Here is an 18,444-nt window from a genome sequence, read left to right on the forward strand (position 1 = left end):
TCACCTGGGCAGAAAGGTCACCCACTGGGCAGGTGAGGTGGACTGCCTCCAGCCCAGCCTCTCAAGGGCAGCCCCCCCTTGCCGAACAAGGACCCCCCTCCCCTCCCCCAGCGAATCCCTGGAAGGCCTCAGTCTGTGCACCAGACCTGACTGCCTCCAACCAACTGCTCCCCAGCCACCCCAGACTCTGCTTCTCCATCTCCAAAATGGGTCTCAAGGCCTTGTCCCAGGACAGATGCTAGCTGGGCCCATCCACACAAGTGAAGAGGTCAGAGGTCAGGACCTAGGGCTGCCAGCCCAACCGTAGGCATGCGGACAAACCACCTGCTCCTTGGTTCCCCCCACCCCCACAGGGTCATCAAAAGGACAAGTTCTGGAGCAGCTGGAACCATCCCATGTGCTGAGCACACCTCACACAAATTGCACTACAGAGGCCATGAGGTCCTCCTGGAAAGCCGGCATTAAGCTATCGGGGTTTGGTCAGAGGGCATGGTACAGCTGGCATAGCACGAAATGGGCATGGCAGCTAGACCAGGCACTGGGAACTATAGCTACCCTCAAAGAGGGGATGCCCCAGGGGGTGACCCCGCACGGCTTGCACGTCACACCAAGGCAGGTGGAGAGTGGCCTCCTGGGGGTAGCGCATGTCATTACATGCATGTAGTCCTGGCTCCTCCACCAGGCCTGGCCGTGGGTGCCAGCCTCACGGGGAGAGGGGATGGCCACTTCAGAGGCCAGGAGGGAGTCTGGCACAGCAGCCCAGGGAAGCCATATGCCCAGGACCAGCAGAAGAGTGATAGGAACAGGGTGCAGATGGGGCTGGGCCTGTGGGGCAGGAGGCAGGGCCCTGAGAGAAAAAGGTGGCTGAGCGTGCATGGGGTGGGGAGTGGCCGGCTTCCTCCTGAAGCACCAACAGGAATGGCAGGAATCCCAGCCCCACAAACCTGTTTCCTACAGGACCAGCTGAGCTCATGTCCTGACACCCAAAGCCAGGAGTCAGCAGCTTACCGGGGCTCTCCCGACGGCTCAGACATGAGGAGCCAAACAGGCCTGGCCAGGTGAGGCCACCTGGTGGGGCGAGGCTGCAACCACCTTGGTGAGGTCACCCTGCATTCCCAGCGGCCCTCCCCCCCACCCCCACCATGGTAATCCCGGTAATCCCATGGGAAGAAATTAACTCACGAACTCTGGCTCCACACATCTGAGGCCTGCCCACCCCCTGGATCCAAGCCCAGTTCTTCCCAGGCCCGCAGACCTGCATGAACTGTGACCCCAAGCCGGAGTAGGTGACCGCTCTCCACTGCTGCCAGCCCCTGGGCTGCGTCTCACACCACAGGAGCCCCCTGCCAGCCTCGGGTGGCCCTGATGTCGAAGCAGGGACCTCAGAACCGCCCATCTGGTCGGCTGTCCCTGCCCCCCAAGTACACAGGGCAGAGAGCAGGTCCCCGTGGCCCAGAACGAGGCCCCTCGCTCTTGCTGATGAGAAGCCAGGGGCCTTAGGCCACGGCCAGAACAGCCCCCAGGGACTCCAGGCCACACCCACTGTCCCCGAGCTCGCTCACCCCCCTTGAGGATGGCCACGTGCGGAGGGCACGACACACCTGCCCTGCCCTCCCCTGGGCTCGCTGGTACCTCCTTCAGCTCCTGCGCCACGGATGCCAGGCGCTCATTCTCCGACTGTGTGTTGGTGAGCACGTTCCGCAGCTGCTTAAGCTCCGTCTGCAGCTCCAGCACCTTTCGCACATAGTACTGCTCCTTGGAGGCCGACTCCTGGATCAGACTCTCCTCCCGGCTCTCACCATCCGCGGCCACCTTCTTGTGGTTCGTGTGTGCCTGTCCAAAAGCCTGCGCAGAGACCAGATGCTCGTAAGACAGAGGCCGCCACCTGCAAGCTCTGGGGAGGACACCCCGGTAGGGACACTAGGGTCGGGGGGGATACAGGGGGTAGGCCATGGACGAGGGAGTGCAGGACACCTGAGGCTCACAGGGTAGCAGGGCTAGTGGTCAGGTGGGAACAGAGCCAGGGAGGAGTGAGGTGGGGCTGATGGCCGAGTGGGGCCAGGCAAGGAATGACCCAGACGATGAGGTGGCTCTGGGACCCCCAGCAGCACGGACCCTTTCGGGAGTCAGGCTGCTGACCCAGGAGTGGGGCAGGGAAGTCCTGTCCTAGGACCAGGGCAGATCTGAGGCCCACATAGCACCCCTCTGCCCCACTCCAGATGGAGAAACTGAGGCCAGGGCGGCCTGGGAGGATGTGAGCCCAGGTGTGGGCCAAGGGAGGAGATGGGAAGGTGAACCAGTCGACAGACCGGCGTGTGTGCCCCAGTGGGAGACCCCACCCACCTGCCCAGTGTCTGGAGGAGAGCTGAGAGGACGCCCTAACCCCACCAGGCCCAGAGGGGAGAGGATGCCCCCATCCCCACCCCATCCCCACCCCAGGCCAAGGGAGGGCTCCCAGGGAGGAGGCAGGTACACCTGGTGTGGTGTAGCCGACCAGTCTCAGCCTAGGCCCAAGACCAGTCACCAGGACGACCCCCATGGGCCTCCCCCCTCACTGGCTACCCCATGCAGACTTCTTACAGCCTCCCCGCTCACTGGGAGGGCTCTTGAAGAAGGAAGAGTTGATGTCTTTATTTCTTGAAAGAAACGGGCATTTTCACTTATTTCACTATCTGAGATGAAACCTAGAAATTCTGTCCAAGAAAACTGGGAAAACAGGCATAAGGGGAAGGCTGTTACTGCACAGGACCACCTTCCGACATAAAGAACCAAACCGTAGAAAGCTGGTGGGGCCTGGCTAAAGGAAGCGCGGTCTGGATGGGGTCAGCATTCTGTGAAAACGCCCATTTCTTTTCAAACCAAGTCAGCTCTGCTCTGAGACTCCGGGTGCTGTCCTCTTCTGTCTCAGTCCCAGATAAAAAGTCTACACAGGCCTTGCCCAGCCTGGGCAGCGGCCCTGACCCCCAGCTGCACAGCAGCCTGGGGTGAGCAAAACCTACCAAACTTCTGGAAGCAGAGCAAGGACCTGACCCACAGGGCAGGTGTGCTGGAGAGCCCAGGGCAGGTGTGCTGGAGAGCCCCGGCCAGCTGAGGGCTTCCCCCCAAGCCTGCAGACAAGCCCAACCAGGTGGCCAGGGCCAATTACACGCACAGCCTCAAATTGGAGTGTGGACATCCCACTGGGTGTGGGGTCAACCATTAGAGGCTGTCCCAAGGCCAGACAGCTCAACGCGGTGATGCATGCAAGCGTGTGCACATGCATGTCCAGGCCTGCCAGCCATCCACGGCCCAGAGACTGGTACCTCCTGCTGAGCTAAGAGGACAGTCACAGGGACTGGGTGTGGCTCCTCACGAAAAAGTGATCATTAACTGGGAACTTTGTGTCAATTTTTAAGTCACGGGACAACCAAGTAGTGAGGCACAGGGCACAAGCAAGCTCCAGAACAGCCCTCATCTGCCTCAAAGGGCCCGTGGCCATGGTGCTGGAGGAGATGGTGGGGAGCAGGCCAGGAGGCCTTCAGGGAGGAGGCAGTGCTGCAAGACGGTGGACAAGGCAGCAAAGGCAGCAGACCTGCGGACAGAGGGGACAGTCAGTGTGAACCTGTGAGGGCGCCACCCAGGTGGACCACATGGAGCCACTGGCAGGGGAGGCAAGGAGGTGGAGCAGGTTGTGACCTACACAGCTGATGGTTTCAGACCACATCCCCGAACAACGCACAGGAATAACAACAGCACCATCTCGCACTCAGGGAAACCAGCAGGCCATAGCAGTGAGCATGGCTCAGACTGGCGCCGTGGTAGCTGGGGGCTCAGGATGCAGGCCGAAGCCGGCACACACGGGGCGGCGACCCTGAGGCCATGGAAGGTATGCAAGATGGAATCACAGAGTGATGCGAGGGGAGCACTGCAGGGATTAGCAGCCGATTCCACGATGCAGAATAGACTGGCAGGCTGAAGACACAACTGTGGGTTACCCAGGGTAGGCGGAGCCCCAGGGAAGAGGAGGGTGAGGACAGAATACGCACTAGAACCCAGAATGGTCTAAGACATCCAGACTTACACGTAGTGGCGCGTCCAGCCCTGAGCACAAGCAACATGAGAGAAACCACACGAAACTCCCTAAAGCCAGCATAGCAGAAGAAACACTAAAACCACCCAGAGGGATAAGCAGTACAAGACGACATCAGATTTCTCCGGCTATGGGACACAGCAGAATCACCGAGAAAAAACAAAGCAAACCCATTACCGAGAGCGCTCTGCCCATGAACCTCCAAAAACAGCCATGAGATGAAGACAAGGGCTTGAAAGGACTGAGCACCTGCAGACCTGCATGACCAAGACATTCAATAAAATCCTTCCAGCAGAAGAAAAACAATACCAGATGGAAATCTAGATTTAGGAAGAGGAGTGAAAAGCTCCAGAATTGATAATTACGGAATAAATATAAAAGACTTATTGTTCTTATTAAATTCCTTTAAAAGATAATTAACCAGGGACTCAGTGCAATCTGAATCAAACTGCCAATGGCTTTTTTTTTTGCAGAAATGGAAATTTATATAGGATTGCAAGGGGTCCAGAACAGCTAAAACAATATTGAAAACAAAACAGGAAGACTCAAATTCTCTATTTCAAAAACTTTATAAAATGCTACTGTGACGATGACCGTGTGGTACTGGCATAAGACAATCCAGACCAATGCAACACAAGAGTCCAGAAATAAACCGTTGCATATGCGGCCAATTATTTTTGACAACAGTAAAAAGATAATTCAGTGATGAAAGAATAGTTTTCAAAAAATGGACATCCACATGCAAAACAATGAAGGTGAATGCCTACCTCACATCATATACACAAATCAACCCAAAATGGATCAGAAACCTAAATGCAAGAACTACAACTAAAACTTTCTGAAAAGGGACATCTGCGTGGCTCAGCGATGGAGCATCTGCCTTCGGCTCAGGTTGTGATCCTAGAGTCCCAGGATCGAGTCCCACATCGGGCTCCCTGCATGGAGCCTGCTTCTCCCTCTACCTGTGTCTCTGCCTCTCTCTCTCGGTCTCTCATGAATAAATAAAAAAAAATCTTAAAAAAAAAACTCTCAGAAAAAAAAAAAAAACAGGGACTAATCTTCATGAACTTATTGGCAATGGGTTTTTAACATGTGACACCATAAGCATGAGCAAAAACAACAAAAATAAACTGACTTCATAAAAATTAAAACATTTGGTATCAAACGTTTATTAAATATGGTATCAAAGAACATCATCAAGTGGAAAGACAAGCTACACAATAGGAGAAAGTACTTTAAAAGAAAACCATTTATTTATTTATGAGAGAGAGGATGGGGGGGAGGGAGAGAGAGAAAGAGAGTCTCAAGCAGACTCCTCTCCGAGCAGAGCTCGACATGGGGCTCAGTCTCACAACCCTGAGATCATGACCTGAGCTGAAATCAAGTGTCAGACACCTAACTGACTGAGCCACCCAGGGGCCCAGGAGAACATACTTTTAATTTTAAATCTTCTATCTGATAAGGCTCTACTGTCTAGAATATATAAAGAACGCCTGTAACGGGGGCAGCCTGGGTGGTTCAGCGGTTTAGCGCCTGCCTTCAGCCCAGGGCGTGATCCTGGAGACCCGGGATTGAGTCCCACATCAGGCTCCCTGCATGGAGCCTGCTCCACCCTCTGCCTGTGTCTCTGCCTCTCTCTCTCTCTCAAGAATAAATAGATAATCTTAAAAAAATAAATAAAAGACAAATAAGCTCAAGAGAAGACACTCAATGTAAGCAGACAATAGGGAAATGGAAGGCAAGTCAAAAGCATAATGAGATAGCTGTAATGGAGTATAAAATAAGGAAAATAACAAGTGCTAGCAAAAATATGGAAGAACCAGAACCCTCATGTATTGCTGGTGGGAATGGAAAATGATGCAGCTGCTGTGAAAACCAGCCTGGCAGACTCTCGAAAAGTTAAACAGAGTATCATATGGTCCTACAATTCACTCCTGGGCATAAACCCAAAAGAAATTAAAATATACATCCATATGAAAACTTGAATGCTAATTTTCATAATAGCCAAAAGGTAAAGACAATGCAAAAATCTACCAACTGATAAATGGATAAACAAAACGTGGCCTATCTATACAGCAAAATATCAGTAATAAATTGGAATGAATTACTGATACATATAGTACAACATACATGGACTCTGAAAATATTCTGTTATATGAAAAAAAAAACCAGTCACAAAGGACTACATATTGTATGATTCCATTTATGTGAAATATCCAAACTGGGCAAATCTATAGAGAGTGTACACAGATTGGTGGTTGCTCAAGGCTGGAGATGGAGCTGGAAGGGGTGACAGCTAAGGTTCAGGATATCTTTTTTTTTTTTTTTAAGATATTTATTTTTTGAGGGAGAAAGAGAGAGATTGCGAGCACTAGCAAGGGGAGAGGGGCAAAGGGAGACAGAGAAGCAGACTCCCCACTGAGCAGGGAGCCTGACTAAGGGCTCAATCCCAGGGCCCTGAGAACATGACCTGAGCCCAAGGCAGAGGCTTAACTGACGGAGCCACCAGGTGCCCCAGCTCAGGCTATCTTTTGACTAATGAAAATATTCTAAAATTGGTTATGGTATCAATGCACAACTCTGTGAATACACTAGAAGCCACTAAATTGTACATTTCTTTGGATTGTACGTTTTTAAAAAAGATTTTATTTTTAAGTAATCTCTGCACCCAACATGGGGCTTGAACCCACAACCCCGAGATCAAGAGTCACACACTCCACTGATGAGGCCAGCCAGGTATCCCTGAGTTGTACATTTTATTTTTTTTTATTTAAAAAAATTTTTTTAATATGAGAGAGAGAGAGAGAGAGAGAGAGAGAGAGAATGCAGCAGAGACACAGGCAGAGGGAGAAGCAGGCTCCATGCAGGGAGCCTGACGTGGGATTTGATCCTGGGTCTCCAGGATCAGGCCCTGGGCTGAAGGCGGCGCTAAACCACTGAGCTACCCGGGCTGCCCTTAGTTGTACATTTTATTTTATTTTTTTGAGTTGTATATTTCAAATGAGTTAACTGCATGGTATGTTAATTATATAAATAAATAAAGCTGTTAAAAAATAAAGTTGTTGGGATCCCTGGGTGGCGCAGCGGTTTGGCGCCTGCCTTTGGCCCAGGGGGCGATCATAGAGACCTGGGATCGAATCCCACATCAGGCTCCCGGTGCATGGAGCCTGCTTCTCCCTCCGCCTGTGTCTCTGCCTCTCTCTCTCTCTCTGTGACTATCATAAATTTAAAAATAAATAAATAAATAAAGTTGTTTACAAATATTAAAGGATAGAAAAAGATAAACTATGCTAATACCCATCAAAAGAAACCTAGAATGCTTCTATTGATATTAGATAAAGTAGATTTCACTGCAAAGAATATTACCAGAAATAGAGGATTATTTCATGAGAATGAAGCTAATTACAAAAAATATAATTCTAAATGTGTATGCACCTAATAACAGAGCTTCAAAAATACATGAAGCAAAAACTAATAGATCTGCAAGAATAAACAGATCCAAAATTTTAGTTGGAAGCCTCCAAAGTCATCTCTCAGTTACTCAGACTGAGAAGACAAAAGTATCAGTAGTAGGACATAAACAATACAAACAACACTATTGACTAAACTGGCCCAAGGGACATGTAAGGAACCCCAACCAACGGCAAGAGCTCACACATTCTTTTCAGGGGCACATGGAACATTGACCCAGACGGGCCATATTCTGGGACATTAAACACATCTCAAAATTAAAAGGATTCAGGCCATACAAAGTAGGTGCTCTACCCACAGAAAATTAAATGAAAAATCAGTAACAGAAAGATCTGTTTAGAAAATCCCTACACAGGGCAGCCCTGGTGGTTTAGCAGTTTAGCAGCGCCTTCAGCCTGGGGCGTGATCCTGGAGACTCAGGATGGAGTCCTACGTCAGGCTCCCTGCATGGAGTCTGCTTCTCCCTCTGCCGGTGTCTCTGCCTCTCTCTCTCTCTCTCTCTCACATGAATGAATGAATGAATGAATGAATGAATGAATGAATGAATAAATAAATAAATAAGTAAATATTAAAAAAAATAAAATCCCCACATATTTGGCAATTAAACAACATACTTCTAAATAATGCATGGATTAAAGATGAAATACTTTTAAAGTATTTTTTCTTAAAGATTTATTTATTTAATCATGAGAGACAAACAGAGAGAGAGAGACAGACAGAGGCAGAGACACAGAGGGAGAAGCAGGCTCCCATGCAGGGAGCCTGATGCGGGACTCGATCCCGGATCCCAGAATCACGACCTGAGCTGAAGGCAGACACCCAACCACTGAGCCACCCAGGCATCCCCTTTCTAAGTATTTTTAACAGAATAAAAATGAAATGAATATGAGAATTTGTAGGATGCCACTAAAGCAAGTATTTAGGATATTTACAGCACTACATGACTATTTAGAAAAAAACAATCCAAAACCTTAGCTTTCACATTACAAACTAGACCAGGTATGTGTATGGGGCTTGAAGGCAGAGCTAACAGCCCTGCAGTGCTGAGGAGTAGTGTCCCAGTGTTCACTCCAGCTCCCCAAACCTGCTTCTCTCCAGAGTTTTGCCCAAATGGTCCCAGGGCCTCCCAGGCCAAGGGATAAAGGTTTTCAAGACCTGCCTGATGGCTGCCACCCTCTTATCTCCTCATCCTAGGTATCAGGTTCCCTTGTATTGAACACAGAACTAACAACCCTACTGGAGCATGGATTGCACCCTCTCCACAGGCTGTGTGCTCCTCAGGGAGGACGGTTTCTCATTTATGGTGGGTCTTTGGGCCCATATGCTGTGTGACAAGAGTTTAGCCAGTCACACGGTCTCCCTTCTCAGCCAGGTGCCTGTGTATTAACTCAGACACTCAACCAACACTGGACAGCATGGGCGGGGGACAGAGAAAGAGATGAGCACACACTGCCTAAAATCCTCTCGAGCACTCACCCTCTGGTGGGGATGTGTGTGAGTCATACATCCAACTACTCAGAAAAACAGCAGGTGCTAATGCTAAGTACATACCTGTACTATGTATATGTGCTGCCGAAGCAAGCACATACATACCTGTTCTATGACCCTCAATTCCCACTTGGGAGAGAAATACCTACATGTGTGTATGAAAAGATACGTTTTTTTTTTTAAATTTTTATTTATGATAGTCACACAGAGAGAGAGAGAGAGAGAGAGAGAGAGAGAGAGGCAGAGACATAGGCAGAGGGAGAAGCAGGCTCCATGCTCCATTAAAAAGATATGTTTTTTTTTTAATTTTTATTTATTTATGATAGTCACACACACACACACACACACACACACACACACACACACACACAGAGGCAGAGACATAGGCAGAGGGAGAAGCAGGCTCGAGCCCGATGTGGGATTCGATCCCGGATCTCCAGGATCGCACCCTGGGCCAAAGGCAGGCGCCAAACCGCTGCGCCACCCAGGGATCCCTGAAAAGATATGTTTATAGGAATATGATTTACAAAAGCCTCAGACCAGACAGCTCCCAGCAGTCTGTTGATAGAAAGTATGTGATCCAGTCACATGATGGAATACTACACAGAAATTAAAATTAGTAGGTCACTGTTACACAGACAACAGATGAATCTCACATCATGTTAGAAGGAGCCAGACACAATAAATAGAGCAAATACTGTGTGACTCCATTGATACACACAGCTCTAAGGATAAGTAAGATGAATCTATGCTGCTAGAAGTCTGGACAGGGATGGCCTCTGGTTGGGATGGGCCCTCGAGGAAGGCTTGTAAGGCTGGAATGTTCCAATTCTTGATGTGCTATGTTCAGCTTATGAAATTTCACACTTATGACTTGTGCTCTATTTCCTCCCAATTAAAAGTAAAAATAAAAATAAAACTCTAGAAGAAGAGCAAATGAAATTCGGAGAAAAAAAGGCCAAAGTAGGGGACACTCGGGTGGCTCAGCGGTAGAGCACCTGCCTTTGGCTCAGGGCATGACTCCGGGATCCTGGGATCGAGTCCCTCATCAGGCTCCCCACAGGAAGCCTGCTTCTCCCTCTGCCTTATCTCTGCCTCTCTCTGTGTCTCTCATGAATAAATAAATTAAATATTAAAAAAAAAAATGACCAGAGTAGAAATCAGTGATATAGAAAAAAAGATAAAGAAAATCAATGAAATCAAAAGCAAGTTCATTGAAAAGGTCAGTCAAATTGATAAACTACCCAGCCTAATGGGGGTTGGGGGCAGATGATGGATACCAAGAATGAATGGTGACAGCACTACAAACACTAAAACTAATAGGGGAATATTATTAACAGCTTTACACCAATAACTTTGACAACTTAGTTGAAATGGACAAATTCTTTAAAAGACAAACCACTGAGTCTGCTCAAGAAGAAACAGATAATCTAGAGGGCATTAGGTGAAGTGAAGTAAATCAGACCGAAATACTACATGATCTCTCCTCTATGTGGCATCTGAAAAAAACCAAGAGCCATGCTCATAAATACAGAGAATGGATTAGTGGTTACCAAAGGCAAAGAGCTTTGAAATAGGCAGAGGTTAAAAAACAAAAGAAAGCAACTTTTTAAAAAGATTGACTGATTGATTTATGATAGACATAGAAAGAGAAAGAGAGAGAGGCAGAGACACATGAGGGAGAAGCAGGCTCCATGCCAGGAGCCCAACGCGGGACTCGATCCCGGGACTCCAGGATCGCACCCTGGGCCAAAGGCAGGCGCTAACCCGCTGAGCCACCCAGGGATCCCCCTACAAAAAGCAATTTTAAAAAAGCTAAAAAAAAAAAAAAAAAAAGCTAACTGTATTGAGTTTTCCTTAAGTTCTTTATTTACCATCCTCACCATTTTTAAGTGTACAGTCCAGTAGTGTTGATGACATTCACACTGCTGTACGATGTCTCCAGAACTCTTCTTTTTTTTTTTTTTTAAAAAAAGGACAATGCAAAGACAAGACACAGACTGAAAGAAAATCTACGCAAATCACAATCTGATAAAGGACTTCTTTCCAAAATATAAGAGCTCTCAAAACTGAGTAAGAGAAACTACCCCATAAAATATGAGCAAAAGAACTGAACAGATGTTTCCTGTAGAAAGACACATGTGTGGGAAAGGAGGACACGAGATGCTCAGAGGACAGTGACTGGGGAGATGCCCCCCATACTCCAGGGACTTGGGGATGAAGACACCTGCCCCCACTGAGGCAGGCACACGCCACCCTGCTGCCAGGGTATGGACAGGCAGGCAACCTGGCAGCTTCTTCAAGGGGTATGCAGACACCTGATATGAGGCACAGCCGTCCACCCCAGGTCATCATCCAAGAGCAGTGACAACGGTGTGCAGACGGAGCGTCCCGCAGGAAGGCCTGTGATACCTGCCGATCCTCCTGAAGCGGCATGGGGAGGGCTTCGGATCCATGCCGGCCCCTCTCCGTCAGTGACACCCCTCCAGCTGTTTACCCCAGGTGTCCTACCCCAGCTAGGAGGCCCCATCCCTCTGCTCACTGCTCAGCTCACAGGCCAGAGGATGGGCATCTGAGGTGAAGGCCATGCCCCTGTCCCACTCCCACCACCTGAATCTCTGCTGATCAAAGCATGCCCCAACACCCAGCACCACCTGGAAACCTGTTTCCCCCCCAGGAAGTGCTTGGAGCAGCGGTGTGCATGCACCCTGACGGCATGTGAGGCTGTGGGCGTGCTCGTCCTGCCCTGCCTTGCTCCTCTCAGGCCAGTGTTCACCGAATGCCCCAAACTTCCCTGGCTGCTATGAGGAAGAAAGCTGATGCCTTCCTGGACCGCAGGATGCACGTCTGGGCTTGGAGGTACCCAAAGCCGTGCTGGGGTGATGTTCCCAGAGGGGCACACCCTGCCCACAGTCCTGAAGTGCCCGGGCCAGGCGAGTCCCAGCGTGGCCGGGCACGCCCAGGCGTGAGGTCACGGGCAGCTGTACACACGTTCATCCTTGCCATGTGGACACAGCACACACACCTGCACTCAGGGCCACATGTGGCAGGGGAGGCTGGGCTTGCCAGGCAAGGAGGGGTTCCTGGGGCAAGGGCAGTGGGGGGCGGGGGCAGCAGGAGCACATGTCGGGCAGGGCAATCCCCAGGGGCCATGAGACTTTAGCAGTGGGGAGTACCTTCCCCAGGGGACTGGACGGTGGCGCAGGGTCGTGGGAGGACCAGGGCCCAGGGGATGTGGGATAGCAAGGGGCAGGCCCTCCCCACATCGTCCTCACCTGCCTGGTATGCAACCACCGCAGGCCCAGCATGCCACAGCCTCCTCACAGGCTGGGCGGGCAGTGACTACGAGGGGCGTGTGATCCTGAGCACGGCTACACACATGAGCACAGGCCTCCATTGGTCCCCGCTGGCACACAGGAGGCTCCAGACCCTTGGCCCCCACTGGGCCCCCACCAGGCCCCCACACCCTAGTGTGGCTGAGATGCACAGACAACAAGGGCCAAGTGCTTCTGCTGAGCAGGGGACAAGCAGCCTGGCCCTGGGAGGGAGGGGGGGTTGCTGCAGCCCTGCCAGCCACCCCTGCCCAAGCCTGGTTCTGTAGGCAAAGCTGCACCAAAACGGAAGCTGGGGTCACTGCCCTGGGTCCACGGGCACTAGAGGGAGGTCTTGGAGGGTCTCTGAGCCCCAGGTCCACACACAGTCAGTGACCCCTATGGGTGTGGAGAGTTGGCTGCCCACAGGGTGTAGGGGACAAGGATGGGAGGGTGGGGATGTGGGGGCAAGCAGGAAGAGACCCCAAGCTGCCCTGCACTCTGGGCACCAGATCTGTGCTTGCCAGGCCCCCAGGGAACACCTGTAGCTCCAGAGCAGGGACCTACTGCAGGTAGGGTCTGTCTGTCCCAGTGCTGTCTGCAGGCTGAAGGCCTAGGAGGCCGGAGGGCAGAAACCGGACCACCCTGCCCATTCCTGTTCCGCTGCCGCCCACACTGAATCCAAGCTCATCCCTTCCAGAGACACACCCAAAAGTGATGTTTCCCAGCAGCTGGATGTCCCTCAGCCAAAGGGACACATGAAATTACTACCACACAGGCCCGGGGGCTGCGGCAACGGCTCCCAACTCCATCCTGTGGGGCAACAGCAGCCACAAATGGCACAGAGCTGTAAACTCTCTTGCCAGTCCAGGCTGAACGGCACGATGTGGCCTCAAGATGTAGTCTCCTGACCCCTGGTCTAAGCCAGCACCTCATCACCCGCAGCCACTTGTGTGGCTTGTTATACAAGACCTAGAAGCATACGTAGAAGGTCTGTCCCCAAGTCCAGCCTGGGCAGGGCTATGCATCGGTCAGGCTTGGAGCGGGAGGGCTCCAGGGTCAGGGATGCGTTAGGAATAAACCCAGAGGCAGGACTCAGCTAACTGGGAGGATCCCTGGACAAGAAGCTCCCCCTCGGCCATGGCCAACCCCAGCACCTGGCTGACAGGGAAGCGGGGATCAGTACAGGGGTGCTTGCTGTACCCTGGGCCCGTGCGACATGTCTGACCTGGCGCTGGGGCAGCTGGGAACCATGCCGGTGCAAGAGGCCTCGTGAAGCTAGAAGAGCAGCCCCGCAAGGGACCGCCCCACCCATGTGGTCAGCCAGTCCCCGGGGCCCTGGAGGGCATTCTGCTCTGCAGTAGCCACGCAGTCTGTCCCCCAAAGGGAGCGACCATGAGCTGGCCACCACCCCGGCCCATGGAGGCTGGCCCCTGGTTTCTGACACATGTACGTGGGGCCCAGAAACAGGTCTGTGTGAGGAGACAGAACCCAAACACTTAAAAACTGATCTCTTCAATAATATTCATACCCAAGAGGGCCTATAGGACAAACAGCAGGAAATGTATCATCTCAGCGCATGGGGATCGCCACCCAAGCAGCACTGTGCTGTGGGAGGGGGATGCACTAAAAATACCCCGTAAGGATAAACACAAACACAGACTCAATAAGGTAAACAGACCCATCTCAAGCTGTTCTCAAGGGAGGTGTCACAACAAAGGCTCAAAGCACAATAAAAAAAGCAAAAGCAAGTGGGCTGGTGTATTTTGTCCACCTGGAGACAGTCTTACCCAGGGTGGTGGCCTAGGTGGGGTACCTGCCTCTGAATCAGGCAACCAGAGGCCAGTGCCCCCGCCTGCCCCATGTACCTCAGGAGGGTATGCTCATCAGGGCAGGGCCAGGGCTGCATCCCGAGCCTTGTGTCCACGGCCACAGCCACTAGAGGGGATAGGGGGCGGTCACCCAGAACTCGGTGAGCATGCCAGAACTCCTACAGGAGCTCCCACCCTCCCCCACTGGGGGCCCAAGGACACATCGACCTGCCCTGGGAGCGCCAATCCAGCGGCATCAACACCATTCAGTTACAAAGACACAGATGGGCCACCTGAAGGGTCAGCTTCAGCAAGCCTGCTAGAAGTCGGCCATGCAGTGCAACGCAAGGTGAGCTACAGACGTTCCTGCCACAGCCAAACTGACGTGCGAAAGGGAAGTTAGAGAGCAGCCGCACGAAGGCACGCTTAGTACGATTGGTGGCATCTCCAGCAAACCTCTGCAAGAATGCACGTGGTCACTGTCTTTACATCCTAATACAAGCACCTGAGCCGAGGTAAGTCCACCCGGGGAAGATGTAAAGATAGTGGACAGGCCCTGGGGTCCTGGCCCTAAAAAGGACAAGGCCAGGGAATCTGTCCTGGGTCAGGGAGGCAAGGATGCAAGGGGACGGCTTTACTTCGGAAGTGCACAGAGGAACAGCCCCAGGAAATCCCCAAGCCTCCCCAGGTAAACTGCTGAGGAGCATCTAACAGGGACAATTGATGTATAATTCCAACAGCAGAAAACCTTAACCCTTGGATGCTACTTCACCTAGAAACACAAGACTTAAGTCGTAGGAAAGGACAACACTGATGGGAGAGGTGTGAGTGCCACAGGGTCATGGGGAGCATGAGCCACGCCACAGGCAGCACCTCCATGAGACTGGAGGAAGCTGCCCCGACCATCCGGGGTCACTGTAGAGCATGGTGAACTTTATCCTGACCGTTAGCAAGCAGGACTCCCCTGTACCTCCTAAGACAACTGAAAGGTGTGATCCATGTACCGTCATACTTACTCTGTCAATGGGTATGATTCTGGGTATTTCAGTATATTCCCCGAGGGGTGCGGCCACCACCAACATGACTTCCACGCTCTCCTCACCCACTAGCAGTCACCCCCTAGCTCCCCTGCCCCAACTCCAAAACCACCAGTGTCCTTTCTGTGTCCGCAGGTTTGCCCATTCAGGACCTCTCATGGAGGGGGAACTTCACCCGACACGACCCCTGTACCCTGCCTCTCATGGAGCATCACGTTCCAAGGATGGTGCACGAGGGGCGGGTACCAGCGCTTCACCTCGGGGCTGCCTGGGATGATGTGGCTGTTAATACTCACACGGTGTCTGTGTTCATGGGTACACATGCAGGAGCAACGCTAACTCTGTGTTTAACACCCCAGGGAGCTGCCACACTGTCTGCCAAGGCTGTCGCACCATACCACTTTCCACCAGCAAAGGGTAGGTTCTGATGTCCCCACATCATCATCAACACTTGCCTTGGTCTTTGATGCACTGTCCCAGGGGCGTGAGGGCCCCTCCTGTTAAAGACCCAAACACTGACAACACTGGCCACCAGTCCTCACTAACGTGCCTTCGCCATATCATCTCCCTTAACACCAGTCTCAAAGTCCTCAGGAGGATTCCGGCTCATGTCTTTTTGGAGGAAGAAAGTAAGGCCCCAGGGGAGGAGGCCTCAGCTGTCCACGGCAGGGGACCACTGGGCCACCTCAACCCTTGGCCGCTCCTTCCTCTGTGCCAGCATCAGAACCACTCACGGCCCGATGACAGGAGGACCTGTACCCAGACCACTACAAACTCCAATGCATCAGTAAGAGAAAGGCAGACACATTACAGAAACCTTGGTGAGGGTCCCCAACAGGCTCTTCACAAAGGACTGCCTCCAAATGGCCAGGCGACAAAGGCTTGGGGCAGGGGGCAAGAGAAGTGCTGCAGCCAGTAAGCGTCCAGGACAGACATCCCCGAGGGAGGCCCAAGGACATGGTGCTCACGTAGCACCTGGAACAGGGCGGCTCCAAAGCCCTGCCCCCAGCCCCGCTCAGCACAGTGGTTCTGCTCCCTTCCAGCTTCTGTCTAGGAAGGAGCTGCCACAGATGGAGAAGCCTGGGAGCCTGAGCACCTCACAGTCTGTGCCAACGGGAGCCCATCAGCTTCTATCTCATGGGAAACACCTCCTTGCACAGGGGGGAAAGCAGACTCAGAGCAACTGACTCCCTGTCATGTCCCAGGTGGCACTGCCTGGGAAGGCACAACCATCACATGGCCCCAATGATAGTCTTGACTCAAATCACTTGGGGAGCCAGAAACATGCGTTCACAGGTGCAGGCTCACCTGCTAGGTGACCCTTCCCTTCTCAGGGGATTGGGCCTGGAATGCTGCAGTTCTCCAGGGCAGCGCCCATTAATCCCCAGATCTGGCTGGGGCTGGTCACACTGGTCCTCAGCCCCACTTCTCAGGAGGAGATTATCTCCTCCTAGCACACAGCCCTGCACCCAGGCGCTGGGTCATGGAAGCAGCAGAGCCTGAGGAGGGCTTGGTCCCAGGGGACCAGGTGGCTATCTGTGTAGTCTATTGGAAGAGGTAAGAGCACAGGTGCAGAGAGCCTGGCACACCAGTGACTCCAACACCCCCAGGGGCAGGTGCTGGTGACCCTGATACCTACCTGGCACCTTGCTCAGGCAGAAAGCCCACAGTGAACAGACAAGCTAACCCTGCCAAGGGCCAGCAGGGCTGCTGGGGCCAGGCGGGGTGGATGGCCCCCGCTGGTGACCCTCCTGCCGGGGCAGCCATGGGAGCACAAACTACTCTGTCTCCTCACAGGTGAGCTACACACCAATGTCAGAAACAAGATGGCTTACAGGACACAATCTTGTGGACAGCAGCTAGAGTCGCTCTGGAATCTTCCATCCTATGAGATCAGAGGGAGATCAGACCCTGACTAATGCAGTCCACCACTGGAAGAAGCGTTTAGTGAATCCCAACAAGTGGGAGACCAGACAGCCAGCCTGAGCAGCTTCCGGGAGCCCCAGAGAGAGAAACAACAGAAGGAGGGGCCAAGCTCCCATACAAGGACAGAACCCAGAGGCCTGTGACACCCTTGCAGGGTCCCCACCAGCCACCTCTCAGAGCCAGGGTATCAGCAGGGTCTATGTGGCGGCTGGGGTGAGGGCAGGGCTCAAGTGCAGTGAGCCCCACCCTCGGACCTTCCAGTCCAACAGCAGCCTAAGGCCAGCACTCTTAACATTCCAGGTCACAGAGGACACAGCTGGGGAGGGGGCACCCAAACCCCCACATACACCGTGTGGGCTGGGTAGGAGGGAGGGAGACCTGGCCTACGGGAACACAAACACCAGTGGGCCCAGGGCACCCATGCCCAGTGGCTAGTGGGCACCACCTCAGTGGGGTCAGGGTGCCCGTGCCCGGCGGCTGGTGGGCACCCCCTCGGTGGGGTCAGGGCACCCATGCCCAGTGGCTGGTGGGCACCCCCTCGGTGAGGTCAGGGCACCTGTGCCCGGCGGCTGGTGGGTACCTCCTCGGTGGGGTCAGGGCGCCCGTGCCTGGCAAGTGGCAGATGCTCAGTAAATGCCTACGGATGAAGAACAGGTTAGACATGGGGACACTGCAGGGTGGGGGGCCCATACCAGAAGTGGGTGGGTGGGTGGGGACTACAGGCCAGTGAATAGACAGGTGCTAGCAGGTCAGCTGGAGGGCGGGGGGAGGGGGGGCTGTATGCACACTCACACAAACTCCGCCTGGCTGACCAGGGACCCCCCCCCGTCCCAGGCAGTCCATGTGTGACATTTGCCCCCATCAACTCATCCTCCCACTGGGTCACTTCTGGCCTCAGTTCTCTCTTGGAGCACCCATACACTGGTTGTGGGGGTCAGACAAACCAGACTGAGGACAGACACCCACATGGGAACAGAATGTGGCTGCCTCGGATGGATGTCACCCCCCACCCGCCCACATTTGTCCCATCGCCAACCACGCACCCCAGCTGCCCTGGGCAGCGTCCAAACATTAAGCTGCTTTTAAACACTGGGAATCCACTCCTGGGCAGGAGGGATTTAGCCAGAATCGGGTGCATTTAGAGAAGATTACACCCTAATTGCCTCAGTGTCAGCAGGCAGGCTCCTGGCCAGCTGAGCCCCAGGGCTGGCGACGGTCCCCTGGGACCCTGGCTCTACCACCCGGGGACCTACAGGCCAGTCCTAGCACCAGGGGACAAGCCCCTGTGTTCCTGTAGCAGCTGGGCGCCCAACACAAACCTCATTCAACAG

General features: G+C 52.9%; 1 protein-coding gene across 2 annotated transcripts in view; it reads right to left on the reverse strand.

Moving 5' to 3' along the window:
* The window catches only part of BICD2 (BICD cargo adaptor 2), a 39,308-nt gene that overhangs the window by 11,187 nt on the left and 9,677 nt on the right, over positions 1-18,444 (reverse strand). For both annotated transcript variants that reach the window (XM_025984357.2, XM_025984356.2), the window contains exon 2: positions 1,633-1,845. In XM_025984357.2, the coding sequence (XP_025840142.1) occupies positions 1,633-1,845 (213 nt within the window). The remainder of the gene's footprint in view (positions 1-1,632; positions 1,846-18,444) is intronic.

This window comes from Vulpes vulpes, chromosome 1 (assembly GCF_048418805.1).
Source record: "Vulpes vulpes isolate BD-2025 chromosome 1, VulVul3, whole genome shotgun sequence".
Classification (NCBI taxonomy): Eukaryota; Metazoa; Chordata; class Mammalia; order Carnivora; family Canidae; genus Vulpes; species Vulpes vulpes.